This window comes from Rhinoderma darwinii, chromosome 3, assembly GCF_050947455.1.
Source record: "Rhinoderma darwinii isolate aRhiDar2 chromosome 3, aRhiDar2.hap1, whole genome shotgun sequence".
Taxonomy (NCBI): domain Eukaryota; kingdom Metazoa; phylum Chordata; class Amphibia; order Anura; family Rhinodermatidae; genus Rhinoderma; species Rhinoderma darwinii.
In genome coordinates, this window is record NC_134689.1 from 374673957 (window position 1) to 374691324 (window position 17368).

The following is a 17368-nucleotide window of genomic DNA, read 5'->3' on the forward strand; positions in this document are numbered from 1 at the left end:
TTCACCGTCTCCTGGGTGACAAGGGAGGAGGAGGCAGGACTATCGGCCGGAAAGAGGTGTCAACGGTGAAGGGAAAGAAAGCGTCTCTGATTGGTTGCTTCCTCCGACACCTGGGAGGGACTCCAGCGACTATTGGCAGGCGCCTATTGAATGACGCCAAGTGAAGGCGTGGCCAGCAGGTGAGCGGGGTCCTAGAGGTATCGCATAGGAGGAGGAAAGAGGCTCCGCGGCCTGCGGGTCCTAGAGGTGACAGGGGAGGCTGTTTGCGGCTCTGGACGTGTCAACGCCCGAGGAGGAGACCCCGAGGTGCGGACGGTTATTTACGGTAACTATGGGGGAGGAGAGGCCTGGGTGGAACGTCCTAGCGGGGATACAGGCGGGAGGGGGATTTGGGTTTTCTCGGGGCCTGAATACGAGGGGATCTGAGCTCCGGGCGGCCGGTCATTACAGGAGGGGGAGGCGAGGCCTGTGTGACTGCGGCGCTGCTGTGGGAGAGATGACAGGAGGCAGAGAGGCCTAAACAGACAGCTACTGACTGGAGGTAATCACGGGATGGTCCGGCCTGTAGTGGCGGTGATCACACGATCGCTCCCGGGTGTGTTCATTATCGGAGATCTGCACTTACTGATCGTAGATTCTCCATCCGATCCACAACAATCACATCGATTAAATATTTGCATCACCAAACATGGAGAATTCCCAGGTGATGGCAACAACCACCACTCATAAGTGATTACAAGTCAGACAAGTGTGTGAATAAAAAAATATATATATATATATATATATTGACATGAGTACGCCAGCGATGGCGATCGTTCCGGAATAGAAGTGCTAAATCTGACAGGTCATATTTGCAGGTGATCATGAATGATGGCTGTAATCTTAAAGTTTATATACTGATGTGATGATATTTACATACATTGCAGGCTGCATTCAAAATGCTACTGTTTTATACTGGAAACAGTCAGCAAGCTTGTTGTCAGACACATTTCTGTCAACTTCGCTGAACTCCTATAATGCAGGGGGCAGTTATTTTCTCCTATATCAAATAAATGTACAGTGCCTGGTGTAAGTCCCCAAAGCAATCTCTACATAAGCAGGACATACTTGGAGATTTCAGCTCTGAAGCTTGCAGTATTATTAATGCAGCTCTGCGATTAATACAAGATAAGTCATGAATTTACAAATTGACTTTAGTTGCCAGAACCCCGTTTGAACCGAGCGGCGGGACGCTCATGCACATTGCCGTTCCCATTAGTTCTCTATGAGAGCGCTGGTGATAGCCGAGTGCAGTGTTCGGCTTTTTCCGGCGCTGCCGTAGAGAATGAATGAATGGAGCGGCAATGCGCATGAGCGACCTGACCTGCCTCTCTGTTCGGGCAACCTTTCGGGCTCCCCGTTCTTGTAAACGGTGGGGGTCCGAGCTGTCTGACACCCACCGGTCACCAAGTTAACCCTTACCCTACGGATAGGGGGTAATTGTTGTAACCGGAATACCCCTTTAAGATGTGCAGAGTTTCTACCTGTCACTTTTTACATATCTTCTCATAATCACCAGAATCAGAGGTCTCTGTGATCCAGATTACCGTAAACCTCCAAAGCAACAAATGGTCTGTTGAGTTCTAGGGGGTCTGCTCAAATTCTTACCCCTGTAGTCCATGTCAATTTATGCAGCGGTTTTTTTAATTTTCTGTTGCAGGTTTTCCCCGTTGGGGGTGCAAAACCCGCAACAGAAAGCCGAGTGTTACGACTTTTGCGGCGGTTTTGTTTAAAAAATAAAATAAATCATACTTACCCAGAACTCTCTGCTTCTTCCTGCAGTCCGGGCTGCTGGGATGACGTTTCATCCCATGTGACCGCTGCAGCCAATCACAGGACTACGTGCAGAAAACGGGGAGTGGCTCAGGTTTCTGCCGCAGATCATGTCGTTTTTATGTTTTGGATTTGCAATATAGATAAATGGACCCTAACCGGCTGTGATTTCCCCCCCCCCTCCCCCACTCCTCCCTTACCGAGACACAAAACCAGGAAGTAAAACTTTTCATCCTGCTCCCCAACTTCAAACGAGTGCTGATCCCCAAGTGTAGCACCTATGGGTCTGGTGTCATTTGCAAACTGAGATTCTGTGCTTTAATATTATACTAAGCTCTAGCCCTTTCTAAATCGCGGAAAGTGTTTAAAGTCATGACGTATTGCATATGTCTGGCAGTGATGGATGTAGGCCGGGTTTTCGCGGGTCTGATGCGCTGCGTGAAACTACACGGCGTATCCGACCTAGAACCCGCAGCATATTCCGTCCGACAAACTGCACCGCAGTTGTTCGGTCAGATTTTTCGATGTGGAAAGCAGCGTTAAAAAAAAACAAAACACAAAACGTTTATACTTACCCTGGCATTCGTCACGGTGATGCGTCCCTCCGTTGACATGCAGTCCGGCCTCTCGGGATGACGCTCCAACCCATGTAACCACTTCAGCCTGTGATTGGCTGCAGCAGTCACATGGGATGAAACGTCATCCTAGGGGGCCGGCCTGGAAGAACACTTGGCCATTTGTTGCGGGTTTTGCATCCCCGTTGAAGTCAATGAGAAAAACGTAGCATAAATTGACTTGCTGCGGATTTAAAATCTGTCTGCAGGTCGACTTATGAACGTTTTGGCTGCGTTTTTTCCGCATCGTGGGCATGAGATTTTCTAAATCTCATTGACTTTGCGACTACTGTAAATGCTGCAGAATTTCCACAGAATGCGTTGCAGAAAATGTGTAGCGAAAAAAAGAGAAATGTCAGAAGCTCCCGCCTCTGACCTCCCATTGAAATCAATGGGAAGCAGAAAAAACCCACGGCGTTCGTTTACAGGCATTTTTCACGGCGCCTTTTGCCCGCGGTCCTTGCATTAGCTTCATGGCAGCCAGCGAAAATACTGTGACAACTGCGGCAAAAAAGTTCCTGAAGGAATTCTGCAGAAGATTTTTTTTTTCTGAACGCGCAATAATAACTTCCATAGACCTCAGTAAAGAAAAAAGTTAGGTCGCAGCAGCAGCAAATTTCTAAGCCCACCAGGGCAAATTTATCAGAACTAGTGCCAGGGACAGCAGGAATCTGGGAGTTACCCCACTATTTCATAAATCTGCCCCACAACCTTCCTGATCCTGTCCTTGATCTCAACAGCAGCAGATGGACTAATGAGTAGCTCACGGGTTTATATGATGGGTTTGAGACCCCCTATTTCAGGGGTGCACAACCTTCTCTGGTCCAAGGCCCGCAATTCGGCTGAGCGCACATGTCGCGGATTTTCATTGCGGATTTTACCCTTTGCAATGCAAAAGGGGGATGAGAGCATCCAGTCTGGCAGGTGGTGTTCTTTTTTGGGGGGGCACTTCGCAACTCCCATAAACTACAATGGAGCAAACCGCATGCATGGCCACGTCTAGACCGCGCCACTTTCTCCCTGGCGTACCGGTCCGGGATATGCCATAAATATCTCTAATTGGAATACCCCTTTAAAGGGTAACTAAACTCTTTCAAAAAAAGTTTTGACTGAGTGAGCGATGTGCTCTTTAGTTTCTGATCGGTTTTCCTCGGAAAGCCGACTGAGCGGTGTACAGTCTCATAGACTTTCTATTGAGCTCGGACACTGCTCCGAGGAAAGCCGATCATAAACTATGCAGGACAGCGCTTGCTAGATCACTTCTTCCGCTTCGTTTTAGCGATCTGTGGTGGTCTCCGTGCTCGGCCCCACACTGATCAAAACTTCACGTCGCTATGATGTTAAAAAGTTTAGTTACCCTTTAAAGGATCACTCTGGGTAAAACTGACGAACTGCATTATACCTATTGTAGGGCCTGAGATGGCAGTGAATGAAAGGGAAATTTAAACAGCACCAAAGAGAGAATGCCAGTCATACACTGCCCCCCTCAGGCCTGTACTAGGTACAACACAGAAACTGGTTTACTGTTACCCATAAGAGTACCAGCCACACAGTGACCCTAATAGTGTTAAATAACCCGTGACTTGGGAGAACAGAGGCCAATGTCCGGGGGTGCCCTGTATGCGAATGATGGCCTTATTGTAAAGATGCCCTCATGTTGCCACTGCTCTTGCGTGTGGTAAGCGCTAACGCTGTTGTGCACAAGCGTAATGGCGCTTTTACAATGAAGCCGGCGTTTGCATACAGGGCACAAATAAAGCTCCCGATATCGGCCTCTGTTCTCAGCGGGCGCTCCTGAGTCATGCAGCATCAATATTGCAGTATATACCTCCATGACCGATGCTAAGCAGCAGCCTGAATATGTTTAGGACATGATATAACACCAGCTATGGCCTGTGGGTGACACTTTCTTAGGGCTCCTTCAAACGAGCCTGTATCGCGTCCGTGTGACGGCCGCTAAAACAATGGGGCCGTTCACACAACCGTTGTTTCTACAGAGCGTGTGGAGGGTCGTGAAAAAATAGGACATAACCTATGTTACTGCGTGTCGCTCATCCCTACATAGACTCTAGTCTATAGGGTATGTGTGACAACACGTCCCGCACGGGTGCACCTCGGACATGAAATACGTCTGTTTTTCACGTCCGAGGTTGCCGACGCTCGTCTGTATGTAGCCTTTGGGTGATCTGTGTGTCACCTGCATTAGCTCCAAATACTGTGGGCCGATATTAGTACACAAACAGCCCTACTGGTCCAGCCCAGGAGAGGAAGCAAGATGGCAGCCGATCCCCCGTGCTCGAACAGGGATATCTACGTAGGTGAGCAAGCTTATGGAGGGACTTTACATCTCCTTGCATCGCTGTCAAAATTTGAATCTTTTATATTCGATTATTTTTTTTTTAACTGGTAGTTAAAGGCGTATTCCTAGAATCGACAATTGTCACCTATCCACAGGATAGGTAAAAACTGTTTGATCGCTAGGGGCTACACCATGAGGACCCTCACCGATCAGGAGAACTTGGCTGTACTGTTATTTCCGTCATTCCCGAAGACTTTGATTGGAGCGGCTGCGCCCATGCTTGACTACTTCTTCGTTCCAAGTCCAGCAGTAAGGAGGAACGGGGGTTTGGGACCCCATTAATTACAATTGGTGGGGTCCCAGCGATCAGACCATTATCACTTGTCCTATAGATAGGTAATAATTGTCCATTCTGGGAATATCCCTTCCTTGGTATGATTAGTCCATCGGTTGTTTCTGGTAAATGTTTGTGATGCGATTGAGCGATTAAACTGATATAAATCTCTTGTCTGTGGCCAGATTTCCTAGACAGAAAGACCCATCTCGTTTTCTACATTGATAACGTTGTGATTTGTCATTTTAGGCTTTAGAAATATAGGTGGGGGGCGCCTGTCCTGATCCTAGAGGTCCTGCCCGCCCCCCACCATGGGCAACGCCGCTACGGCCAAGAAAGGTGGTGATATTGAAAGTGGTAAGTACATCCTACATCTTTTTAGACTAGTTATTAATTTCACGTCACCCACAAACGCCTGGTCTACGGTATAGATGCCATCTTTATTTATGTTAATTTGACATCTCTGTCTTCAGGAGAGCTGTGTTCATGAAAGGCGTTTTATCTGAAATCAAAGATCGAACTATCTGTTTAGTACCCAGCATTGGACCAAGCCCTCCGTTGATGTGTTGGAATTCTCTAGAATCCAGATGGTGGTTTCCAACCTGTGGTTCTCCAGCTGTCGTGAAACTATAATTCCTAGCGTGTCCCAGCAGTGTGTGGCGGTCCGGGCATGCTGGGAGTTGTAGACCACTTATCTAGATAGTATCTCATGTATTCTGTAGGATCTCCGTCCTCTATGGACTTGATGGACGTCACTGATCACTGTACGTTGTTGTTTGAAGGTTTTATCTGAAGGACATGTTTGGAATTTGGTGGTAGTCCTCTCCTGGGGACACTACTGGTCCATAGGTAGTGTGGGAGAATAGTTGGGTCACATCTCATCTTTGATATGGACCTATGCATTAAATGTGGCCCAAGGGACCTTTTGATTGATTCATATACTGCCAGTACATTGTTACAACCCATGAGCTGTTCATGGTCGGCTCCCTGTGATTTTACTCCATGGAGATGAATATATTGAGTGTTTTTTATTTTTTTTGTGCCGGTCCGTATGTGCCCATACTTCATTCTTGCATTTTCATACATTAAAACGAATCCGGCACGCCTGCAATTGACACATGCTGCATTTCCGGACTATTGGATTTGCTTTCCTTTAAATTTTTTAAAACCGGAAAATCCTTTTTAATGTTTTTTTTTTTGTATAATTAATATAATTAAAAGTTATACAATTTTTCCAATGTATATTCTGTATAAATTCCTCACGGTTTTCAAGATCTCTGCTTGTTGTTGTTCAGCAGGAACATTCATTGTTTACTTCCAGTGGATACAATTCTGTCCATGGTCATGTGATGGACACACAGGTGCTGGGATCGTTAGGAGACACAGCTCTGATATACATGCTGTAACGAGCCGTGCACCTGTGTGTCCATCACATGACCATGGAGAAAATTGTATCCTCTGGAAGTAAACAATGGATGTTCCAACTGAATAACAACAAGCAGAGATGTTGAAAACCGTGAGGAATTAATACAGAAAGTATATTGGAAAATTGTATAACTTTTCATTACACAATAAATAACATTAATTTGCTTAAAACCGGACAATCTTTTTTTAATTCTGGTTCTCACTTGGATCCGTGGTTCTTTTTATTTAGTAATAAGGTTAGAAGGAATTCCTCACCATTGAGTCTCTAGTTAGGATTGTCTGGTCTGGGCTTCGCCATGGCTCTCATTTATCAAAACTGTCTAAAGAAAAATAAACTGGCCATGTTACTTATAGCAACCAATCGAAGAGCAGTTTTTATATTTCCAGAGCAGTCAAAGAAATGAAAGCTGAGCTGTTATTGGTTGCTGTGGGCTGCTTTTGCCATTCATGTACATTGTGTCGCACCATGTCTGGAGCTTCCCATTTCATCTCTGCTGCTATATTGTGAGAGGACGAGCCAAATAACCGGCTGGGTCTAGTGTGTGCAGTCTGCATGGCTGTAAGGTGGCAACTCTCGGGCACTCATAACCTATGTAACTCTTCAGGCTGGCGTCACGTTCCCTTTTGTTAATCTATTTGTGACGACGATGGTTTGTGTACAGGTTATTATTGTGAGAATCAATGAGCGGTTCATGTCTCTTGCGAGAGGGGATTTAACGGAGTCTGTCTCTGTGTAAGTCGCGTCTGAGGATTAATCAAAGCATCGGGACTATGGCAGACATATACGGGTAACGTGCCGGAATGTAAGTCTGTTAAAAGGGCAATGTAGGGGGCCCTAACAGATGACCAGACAAAACTGCCCAAGTCCTGGTAAACAATGGGTTAATGGCGCCACGATGCAGGTCACTTGTAATGAGCTTTTATCCCGGGTTAATCCCCTTTAGCAGTTATAAATAGCTAGCCCGTCCCCTCACAGCAGGGTCAGCAGTGGGCAGTTGCGTCTCTTCCTGCCCCCCCCCCCCTCTTCACCAACCTCCTGTTTAGTGCTCTGCAGAGCATTGCAACAACTGACAGCGGATGCTCCGTCTACATAGCCGATGCTCTCCTCCACCGCGGGCATCTTTCGGCGCTGGAAACTGGCTACATCTCAGCCCAGCACCTCGACCCCTGTGGACCGAGAGGAGTGCGAGCGCTACGGTACTAGATTCATTGCCACCTGTGGGAGGTTTTATGTATAAGACTGGTCACCATGGGATCGCATTCCAGATAGTCCGCTTATACAGTGCAGGCGGGAGTTACTATGATCCATACACCGGCCAGATCCACCTTCTGCCTACAAATAATTGTCCCGGGATCTACATGGTTGAGATTGCAGACCCATTATCAGTGGGAAAGTCACTGCACCATCTACACCGCTGGCAATATCTGGTTGTGCACATCATGGTGGTCTGGGGGTTGTATGTATTTGCCTCCTGTGATTTGATTATAGGGGTATACATGTGTTCTTCAATATGATGTGTATTCTTCAGTGACTTGTTTCCCAGAAACAGCTACTCATGTTGGGGGGGGGGGGGTCGCCATGTGTGGCCCTGATTCTACACATTAAAGTCACTTATTTGGAGTCTTCACTGGTTCTGCTTGGTGGATATACTTCGGTGGGTTGCCTATCTGCAGGGAGAGTTTGGGAACGGTTGTCAAACCTCGCCCTGCCCCCTGTCTGGGGGGTTGGACACAGACTCTATGAGGACTAGAAGATTTCTGCATTCATTGACCATGTAGAACTGGCATATTTTAAGCCGACTCGGTGGTGTAAGATCTGACAACACCATTCCCATCCCCGATATTTATGGCATATCCACAGGATATGCCATAAATGTCAGATAGATGCGGGTCTCACATCTGGGACCCGAACCGATATCTAGAAACGGGGTCCCATGACCCCCGTCTTATCTTCTGTTGCTCGGTTTTGGCCACTGAGTTATGAAGTAGCTGGAGGCACAGAAACAGCTGAGCTTGCGAGGCTATGCTGTTTCAGGAAGTGAATGGGAGCTATGGAAACCGCGTAAAATGCTTGACTATCTCCGTACTTCCGACCAACCTGAACTCAGTGGCCAGGGCCCAGCGACAACAGGAGAAGGGAGGGTCAGGGAGCCCTTTTCTATAGTTAGGTGTGAGTCCCAGAGGTCGTACCCACATCTCTTGGACATTTATGGCATATCCGTCTGGATATGCTATAAATGTCTAAGATTGAAAACCCCAAATGAAAAGACTCCGGCCCTGTTCACACTGAGTTTTGCCTCCCATTGCTTTCATTAGGAGGCAGAGAAAGTGCTCTTCGCTGCATTTTTTGCCCGCGGTGCTCAATGGCCGCAGCCGAAAAAGGTGGCAAATGGCGTGCAGGCAGGTCAAAATTCCAGACTGAAATCTTCAACTGTAATGAATGTTATTTCAAAAGGGTAGATAAACTGCAGCCAGGCTCCTGGTGTAACTAATCTCTGTGATACTGTAGGATTGGGGTATCCCCGGCAGCCCCATAGGCAGTGAATGGAGCCGTCGCCCAGGCTGTGTCGCTCACCGATCCCAAGAATGGGAATCAGAGTGCCCTATGTGAATGCGGCGGTACTCCACGTGCGCGGCCTCCGCTCCATTCACGATCTATGCGGCTGCCAGGGATAGCGCTCTGCTAATACTGTATGAATATCTTATAGATACTCTGGTTGAAGCTCCGCATAGACATTGAATATCTGATGACTGGCATACCGTCTTGGCGGTTTGTTTACAATCAAAATGGCTGCCTCCGCGTTACAGCTGTGTCAGACCCAGGATAAAGTGCGTTGGTATGGTCATTGGTTGAAGTAACATGGTGAAATGTGTATGGAGGCGAGGGAATGACTATAATAAAATAATGTGAGGTCTGTCCTGGTCATGAAGGCAGGAAACTCCCTGGTTGTGAAGCGGTTAATGTAGAGTGCTGAGTTACTATGTGCGGCTCCATCACCAGAGATTCTGCAGAATGTCAAGGATTTTCCCTGTAATATAAACTTCTCAGTAATCCCTGGAATATAGGATGTTTAGCTGCGGAGGGGGCAGCGGGTACACAACACATTGTGCTTACCGATATCTGTTGTGTTCACTTGATTTAATGCGAATCTCCACCTTTTATCATCTTCTCGTTTTTAGGTGATTAGTTTCGTCGTATATCTTGATAGCGGCTGCAGCTGTTTTTCTGGTACAGAGCTCCAAATCCTCTGCAGACACAGATTCAAAACATAAGTTGTTGGCAGCCTGCAGCCACCACTAGAGGGAGCTCACGGATTACTTGACATGTATAACAGTATGCTGTAAGCTCCATAGCTCCCTCTAGTGGCCAAGATCAAGAGGCAATGGAGCTTTGTATTACCTGTACATGTTTCCCAGTCACCGAAATTGAGCAGTACCAAAGGGGTTTTGGGAATCCGAGAGGGATGAGTATCCGCTCAAGGTCCGCCTAACCTTATTCAATATCTTCTACGATGTCTATATATTCGCTGTCTCACAGAACTCTTCAGTAGTTCTCATGTCTAATCATGTATCCCTTTTTGAAGGCCTAATGTGTATCTTGAGGATCCAGGCTCAATGGGTTCTGTCGACGTTCGTGGTGAAACGGAACTGGCGCTTCCGGTTATTCCCTTTTTCTGCTCCTCTGACGGAGCAAAACGAGGGAATGGCAAGCGCAGGTGTGAACCGACCCTTACTGGTAGATTAGTTGCTTTCCGTTTATAATCAATCTATTATTGCTGGTGAGCTTGTATTTATCTAAAGCTATTCGTGAGCAGAGCTGCAGTGTAAAGGATAAGGGATATAGCAGCATCCTGACCATCTGCTAAAACAAGAAATGAATTTTAGACTACCTCAAAAACCAATAGACAATCTAGCTAACTGGATCGTACCTGGGCACTAACGGAGCAAAGTAATGAGTGGCCAGCACTGAAGAAAATCAATATCAGCGAAGTACGGAGTTGCATATCACTTTTAACCATCTACTTTAAAGGGGTTGTTTGTTTTGGACAATGCCTTTTAGTTAGAAGGGTGCCAGCAAAATAAACTGATCCCAATATGTCGTGCTGCTTGGAATCTCCAGTGATCAGCTGAAATCCGTGTGGGAACCTGGTAGCAATTGTTTGAGTCCCCTGCAGCGCCACCACAGGGGAAACGAAGCGTTACACAGTTTTCCATTAGAATAAATGGGCTGTCCATGTAATGCACAGACATGCTGGGTCCTCCAGAGTGAGAGACGCTCTTTGCTCTGGATGATTGCTGGAAGTTTTAAATGAAGATCCCCACTAATAACCTCTATTTGGCAGTGGGTTTATAGCAGAGCTGCCCCCGATAACTCCTGTCTCGTGTCTCATGTGGTGCGAACTTTCATTCGAATTTGTCGCTGCCGAGCTTCAGATAAAAGGATAAAAAAACGTCCATGCCCGCCTCTTCCTGTTCTTCCACAACGACGCTTCCCTCCTGCCCGTCTGGTCTCCGTGCTACCGGCCTCCTGGAATGACCTTTTCCCCCATGTGACCATTGCAGCCTATTATTGGCTGCAGCGGTCACATGGGATAAAACGTAATACCAGGAGGCCGGCAGCACGGAGTCCAGACCGGGAGGAGGGACGCGTCGCTGTGGGAACGGCAGGGGAGAGGAGTATGGACTTTTTTTTTCTTTACTTGCGTTTTTTTGCTGTGTACTCAGTTTTTCAGCCACAAAAATCGCAACATTTAGTTGCGGAATTTCACTTCCCCATTGAGCTCAATTGGGGAAAGTCTACAACAGCAATCGTTCGGCATCCTAAACTAAGAGTAAAAAAATCTGAGCAAGGGCCGTATTGAAATACATGTAGCTGTGTAACGGGCGTTAAAAAAACCGGCTGTCACACGGACGTAAACAACGTTCGTCTGAATAGGCCCTAACCCTGTTTCTTTTTCCATTAACGATTAATAGACTCTAGATGGGAAGAGGTGTGATCCTGGGTGAGGATGGCAGTCGGACAGTGGGCATGTTGTTAGCTGGATGAGACTAGTAGTGAAAGGAAGGCCTGTGATAGAGGAAGGCAGAATGTTTGTGTGTACACAGTGCATGACCTCGCCGCTCCTGGGAGTGGTTGCTTACAGGTAACGCTGGCTATAAATCAAGCATCCCCTCTCTGACACTCCACCAGGGTTGGAAATTTCCACAGGCAGCAGTTCCACTAGGTGGCGCTGTGGTATAAGTGTGAACTCAACTTCTGTGTAACACTCGTTCTAGGAAATGAAGAAAAGTGAAAGTTTTGCGTGATGTGCATATTGTTACCTCGTTAATCGAATAAAACTATTTTTGGATGGAAGAACCTTGGAGGCTCCTATAACAATACGGCTCGGGGCTTTCCCTGTGTCTCACTCAAAGGAAAGCTGAGGATTGAGCTCTAAGAATCTGTTTGAGGTCCCCACACTAGAGATGCTACAGCTGTCCTTGTCGGTATGTGACATGGCGGCAGCAGGGTCATCACCAGTGATAGTCTATCCCCAAACTAACCCCAACTTTTTGGGTTGACATTGAGGTCTATTCATGTTCTTATTGCCAGGCTGCTAGAAGTAAAAATCTGACTGGCAGCTGCAGCCTGCGGGATCATGTGATACACCATGTGACTCCACAGGTCATGTGTATTATGTTTGTCACTTAGAGTGGTGGTGGGGGTCTGGCTCTTTAAGTCTTGCACGTCGCAGATCTGCCGCAGGTCTCACCCTTTTGCATTGCAAAGTGTAAAATCTGCAACGGGTCAACTCGGCCGAGGTCAAGATCCTACGTTGCAGACCATAGCAAGTCAAGTCAATCTAGATTTCTTCCGCTGCTGTGAAACTGCAACTCCCAGAATTGGAGTTGTAGTTTCACAACACCTGGAGTGCCACAAGTTGCAGATCACTGACAGGGTGCCACCCATAGGTGGCAGTGGAGAGAGATTTTTACTGATTCACTAAATGAATGGCCTCCGTCTGATCTCATCTTTGTTCTGCTGCTGAGCAATGGACAATACACTAAATATTCATTTATTCTATTACTCCCAGGTGACTTTGTTTTGCCACCAGGGATTTCGCATAGATTATACCCCCTAAAAGAAATGCCCCTTCACACTAATGAGAACATAACATTGAAGTAAGGTCCAGAGGACAGGCTACGAGAGACCAGATACGGAAGTAAACGGATAAAAATGTCCACGAAATTTTAAAGGGACCTTCACCAAAAATGGTCCCAGTGTCTCATCATTGGTATGAGTGAAAGGGTTCTCTGTAAATAGTGTGTAGCATATCATGTCTCATTCCTTGGGTTGGGGGTTGTGGATGTTCAGTGTATGTCCCGGAATGTAAGGACTTGTCCACACGTAACGGAATTGCTGCAGAAAATTTCTGCAGCAATTCCGTTGAAAGTAGCAGACATTCCGCTGCGGCAAAAACGCACCATTTCCTGCGTTTTTGACTGCAGAAAATGGTGCATATTTTGCAGCGTTTTTCTCAATGTTGGGGGATGGTGACATCTCCTGAAAAACGCAGCGATTCAGTCCACTATCCGCAGCAGAAATTTGCACGCTGCAGTCCGAGAAATACGCAGGTCAATTTCTGGTCGGAATAGTTACGCAGCGTGTGGATGGGATTTGTTAAATCTCGCTCACGTTGCTGCTACTGTATTTTCTGTCCGCAATTCCGGATGGAAAATATGCGGCGATTCCCCAGCATGTGGTCGAGCCCTAAGAATCTGAGAGGAAAGTGATCTTCGGTTGGGGTCCTCCGCTGGTCCCTCTTCTGTGTAGACCAGGGCTGGACAAATTCCAGGAGTCAGACAGAAATTTGTCACTGGCTCGTAACTTTAGGTTGTCGTCTATGAACGTTCTTATTACTATCCCATGGGGGATTTCTTACCTTTTTTTTTTTTCTTCGGATAATCCCTTAAAGTTTGGTCTTTTTATAAGCACCTCGCCAGAACTGTGCACCATTGACCTGTACTACCTCTTATACGCATCGGTCGTAATAAGACGCTACGGTGTGTTTTTTTTCTCCTTTTTTTCCTTGGCCTGCGTCTAGTCTGGGTACATGTTTTCGGTATACACACTGCGCACATCCAGTATGACCTCCATTATAAGTTACCTGTATTGCTGCGGAGAATAGCCTGCGTGTTCACCTGTGCCATTGGAACATTGACAAGGTCATCGGAAGATCTCATGTTTGCTCTTGATCCCATCAGGCTGGACCTGAGCTCATCCCTGCAGACTATGCGGCGTACTTGATGTTATAGAGCAGGTACATATATATACCAGGGGTGCCGGACCTCCCTGTATACCACATAGCAAGGAACATATGACCAAGGGCAGTACAGTGGAGTAATGTAAAAATGTCATGCAAAAATCTAATTTGCTCAAATCTCCTAAATTGTGGTTCGTCGTTCGTTCAGGATAGTACCCGGGTCTACTCACCTTTTCAGAACTTTAGTTCATGCCGCAAGTGATGCGAAGATTGACGTATTCTCAAAATGTTATAATAGAGCTCTTCTTTATAATCCTGTGTGGAAGAAGGACCCTCTGCCCAGGTATTATGTGGCTACACTGAGGTCTTCACATTTGTCAGTGTATAAACCATGTCGTACCAGGCGGTGCAGGCAGATAAGAAAGCAGACCCCTGGCAGGGAGACAGCTGGTGGACTGGGCTCAATCCAAATACTCTGCTCAAGAGAACTTTAATCAGATTGTTCCACCTACTAGGCTAGGTTAATTTTACCAGTGAGAGATAGATTATATTTAAAAAAAACAACAGAAAATCACATACTCAAAATTATATATATGTATTTGCATTGTGCACAGAGAAATAAGTATTTGATCCCTTTGGCAAACAAGACTTAATACTTGGTGGCAAAACCCTTGTTGGCAAGCACAGCAGTCAGACGTTTTTTGTAGTTGATGATGAGGTTTGCACACATGTTAGATGGAATTTTGGCCCACTCCTCTTTGCAGATCATCTGTAAATCATTAAGATTTCGAGACTGTCGCTTGGCAACTCGGATCTTCAGCTCCCTCCATAAGTTTTTGATGGGATTAAGGTCTGGAGACTGGCTAGGCCACTCCATGACCTTAATGTGCTTCTTTTTGAGCCACTCCTTTGTTGCCTTGGCTGTATGTTTCGGGTCATTGTCGTGCTGGAAGACCCAGCCACGAGCCATTTTTAATGTCCTGGTGGAGGGAAGGAGGTTGTCACTCAGGATTTGACGGTACATGGCTCCATCCATTCTCCCATTGATGCGGTGAAGTAGTCCTGTGCGCTTAGCAGAGAAACACCCCCAAAACATAATGTTTCCACCTCCATGCCTGACAGTGGGTACGGTGTTCTTTGGGTCATAGGCAGCATTTCTCTTCCTCCAAACACGGCGAGTTGAGTTAATGCCAAAGAGCTCAATTTTAGTCTCATCTGACCACAGCACCTTCTCCCAATCACTCTCAGAATCATCCAGATGTTCATTTGCAAACTTCAGACGGGCCTGTACATGTGCCTTCTTGAGCAGGGGGACCTTGCGGGCACTGCAGGATTTTAATCCATTACTGCGTAATGTGTTACCAATGGTTTTCTTGGTGACTGTGGTCCCAGCTGCCTTGAGATCATTAACAAGTTCCCCCCGTGTAGTTTTCGGCTGAGCTCTCACCTTCCTCAGGATAAAGGATACCCCACTAGGTGAGATTTTGCATGGAGCCCCAGATCGATGTCGATTGACAGTCATTTTGTATGTCTTCCATTTTCTTACTATTGCACCAACAGTTGTCTCCTTCTCACCCAGCGTCTTACTTATGGTTTTGTAGCCCATTCCAGCCTTGTGCAGGTCTATGATCTTGTCCCTGACATCCTTAGAAAGCTCTTTGGTCTTGCCCATGTTGTAGAGGTTAGAGTCAGACTGATTAATTGAGTCTGTGGACAGGAGTCTTTTATACAGGTGACCATTTAAGATAGCTGTCTTTAATGCAGGCACCAAGTTGATTTGGAGCGTGTAACTGGTCTGGAGGAGGCTGAACTCTTAATGGTTGGTAGGGGATCAAATACTTATTTCTCTGTGCACAATGCAAATAAATATATATCATTTTGACAATGTGATTTTCAGTTTTTCTTTTTATATATAATCTATCTCTCACTGGTAAAATTAACCTAGCCTAAAAATTCTAGACTGTTCATGTCTTTGACAGTGGGCAAACTTACAAAATCAGCAAGGGATCAAATACTTATTTCCTTCACTGTGTGTGTGTGTGTGTGTGTGTGTGTGTATATATATATATATATATATATATATATATATATATATATAAAACCCTTTCTATACATACACAGGGCTCCGTTAGAGCCCACAAAACATAATGGTGCCCCATCCCTTTCTGTTTGTATTTGCTAGATTCCCAAATAGATGAAAGTAGAGGAACCAATCTTCTGTATGGACCCATGTCTGCTGGGGATCCATCTTTTAGTCATTGTAGCTTCGTGGTTGGTTACACAATCCTTTTTCTGGGGTGCTTTTTTGTAAAGGTGAATGCTACCATCTTTCTGCAAGCATGGCCCATCCCACCGTCCTAACTTCTCATAATCTGTAGTCTGTGTGCTTTTTACCTAAATCCCTGACCTCATTGTTTGTCGTCACCTTCATCTTTGACCTGCTCTTCCTTTTTTTTTTTTTTAACCCCACCCCCGACAATCTCATTTCTCCGTCCAGTACTCGGCCTCTCACCTTCTCTTTGTCTTCACTCACCACATTGCTTCTTCAAGTTGTCTCTCCCTCCTCTCTCCTCTCCAGGTCGGTCTCGTCTACCCACACTCCTCCCTTTTTTTTTTTTTTTTATCAAGACTGCCCCTCCACCCCCTGTCAACAAGAGAGTCCTGCAACCAACTGATAAGAGGGCAAGCTCTCTCTCTCTGCTTCTTTTGCCTGGCACTCTCTCAGCGGTGGTGCATCTGTCTCTCCGTGTCCTGTCTTGCCTCCTCCTGTCTCGCATGCTTAGTACATTGCTTCTATACCACTCACTTTGCCCTGCAGCTTCTTCATTGAAGTGCGCTCCCTCCCTACCTCTCCCTAATTCTTGACATGGTCTTTCTCTCCGTCTTCTGTGTTACTCTCTGTCCTCTTCCACTTGCTCCTTTTCTCTCAAGTTCTTTCTGCCATGCCTGCCCACCATATCCCCCTCTGTAGACCCATCTTGTTGCCCACCATCCTCCTCCAGCACCCCGTTACCTTACACGTCTTCTTGTTCTACCACTAACACTTTACCTGAGCACCTGTCTATTCCTTCAGTCCACCTTTCCTCCTGCTCTGAATGTCGGCAGCTTCACTAGTCCTCACTTGAGTTGTGGCTCCAGGATGTCGGCTCTGCAGAAGTTGGAGAGCTTTGCCTCGCGCGTCTTCAGCCGCGGACCCCGCACTCCAGCATCGGGAAGGGAACCGGTACCCCCCAGCAGTCCTCAGCCGCCCAGCCTGCCTAGCAATGTACTGAGCTGGGATCGGGAGAGTGAGTGTGCGCGATGCTCTGCGGGGTAGGGAGCCATGATTGACTGCTCAGTGCGCTTATTTCGGAGCTTGTTTTTGGAGCCTAGTGTGTGTGGTTTTTTGTTTTTTGTTTTTTTTTTCTCTTCTGAGTGATTTGCCTAAATGCCATGGGGCAGAGACGTAATGTTCTGCGACATAAAATCGTTAATATTGTGCAACGCTCTGCCTGGAGCGCTATTTGCCTTCTGAACGGTTACGATGTTCTGCTCCTGTCCATGCTAGTAGTATAGCATTGTTTTAATCACTTTGTAGACAGTCTGCGGAGTGCTTGTCGTACGCTTGTCATGCAATGCTCTGCCTTACTTTTTCTGGCAT

The 17368-nt window shown here is 46.5% G+C and overlaps 1 protein-coding gene across 4 annotated transcripts in view; it reads left to right on the forward strand.

Moving 5' to 3' along the window:
• The first annotated feature begins 47 nt into the window (after positions 1-47).
• Positions 48-17368, forward strand: part of LOC142750030 (cAMP-dependent protein kinase catalytic subunit alpha) — a 51630-nt gene continuing 34309 nt past the window's right edge. The window contains exons 1-2 of one of the 4 annotated variants that reach the window (XM_075858745.1): positions 48-325; positions 5309-5416. In XM_075858745.1, the coding sequence (XP_075714860.1) occupies positions 5371-5416 (46 nt within the window). In that variant the 5' untranslated portion in view covers positions 48-325; positions 5309-5370. Of the gene's footprint in view, positions 326-5308; positions 5417-16528; positions 17016-17368 lie in introns of those variants that run through there. The other 3 variants (XM_075858747.1, XM_075858748.1, XM_075858750.1) reach the window with 3 other exon arrangements.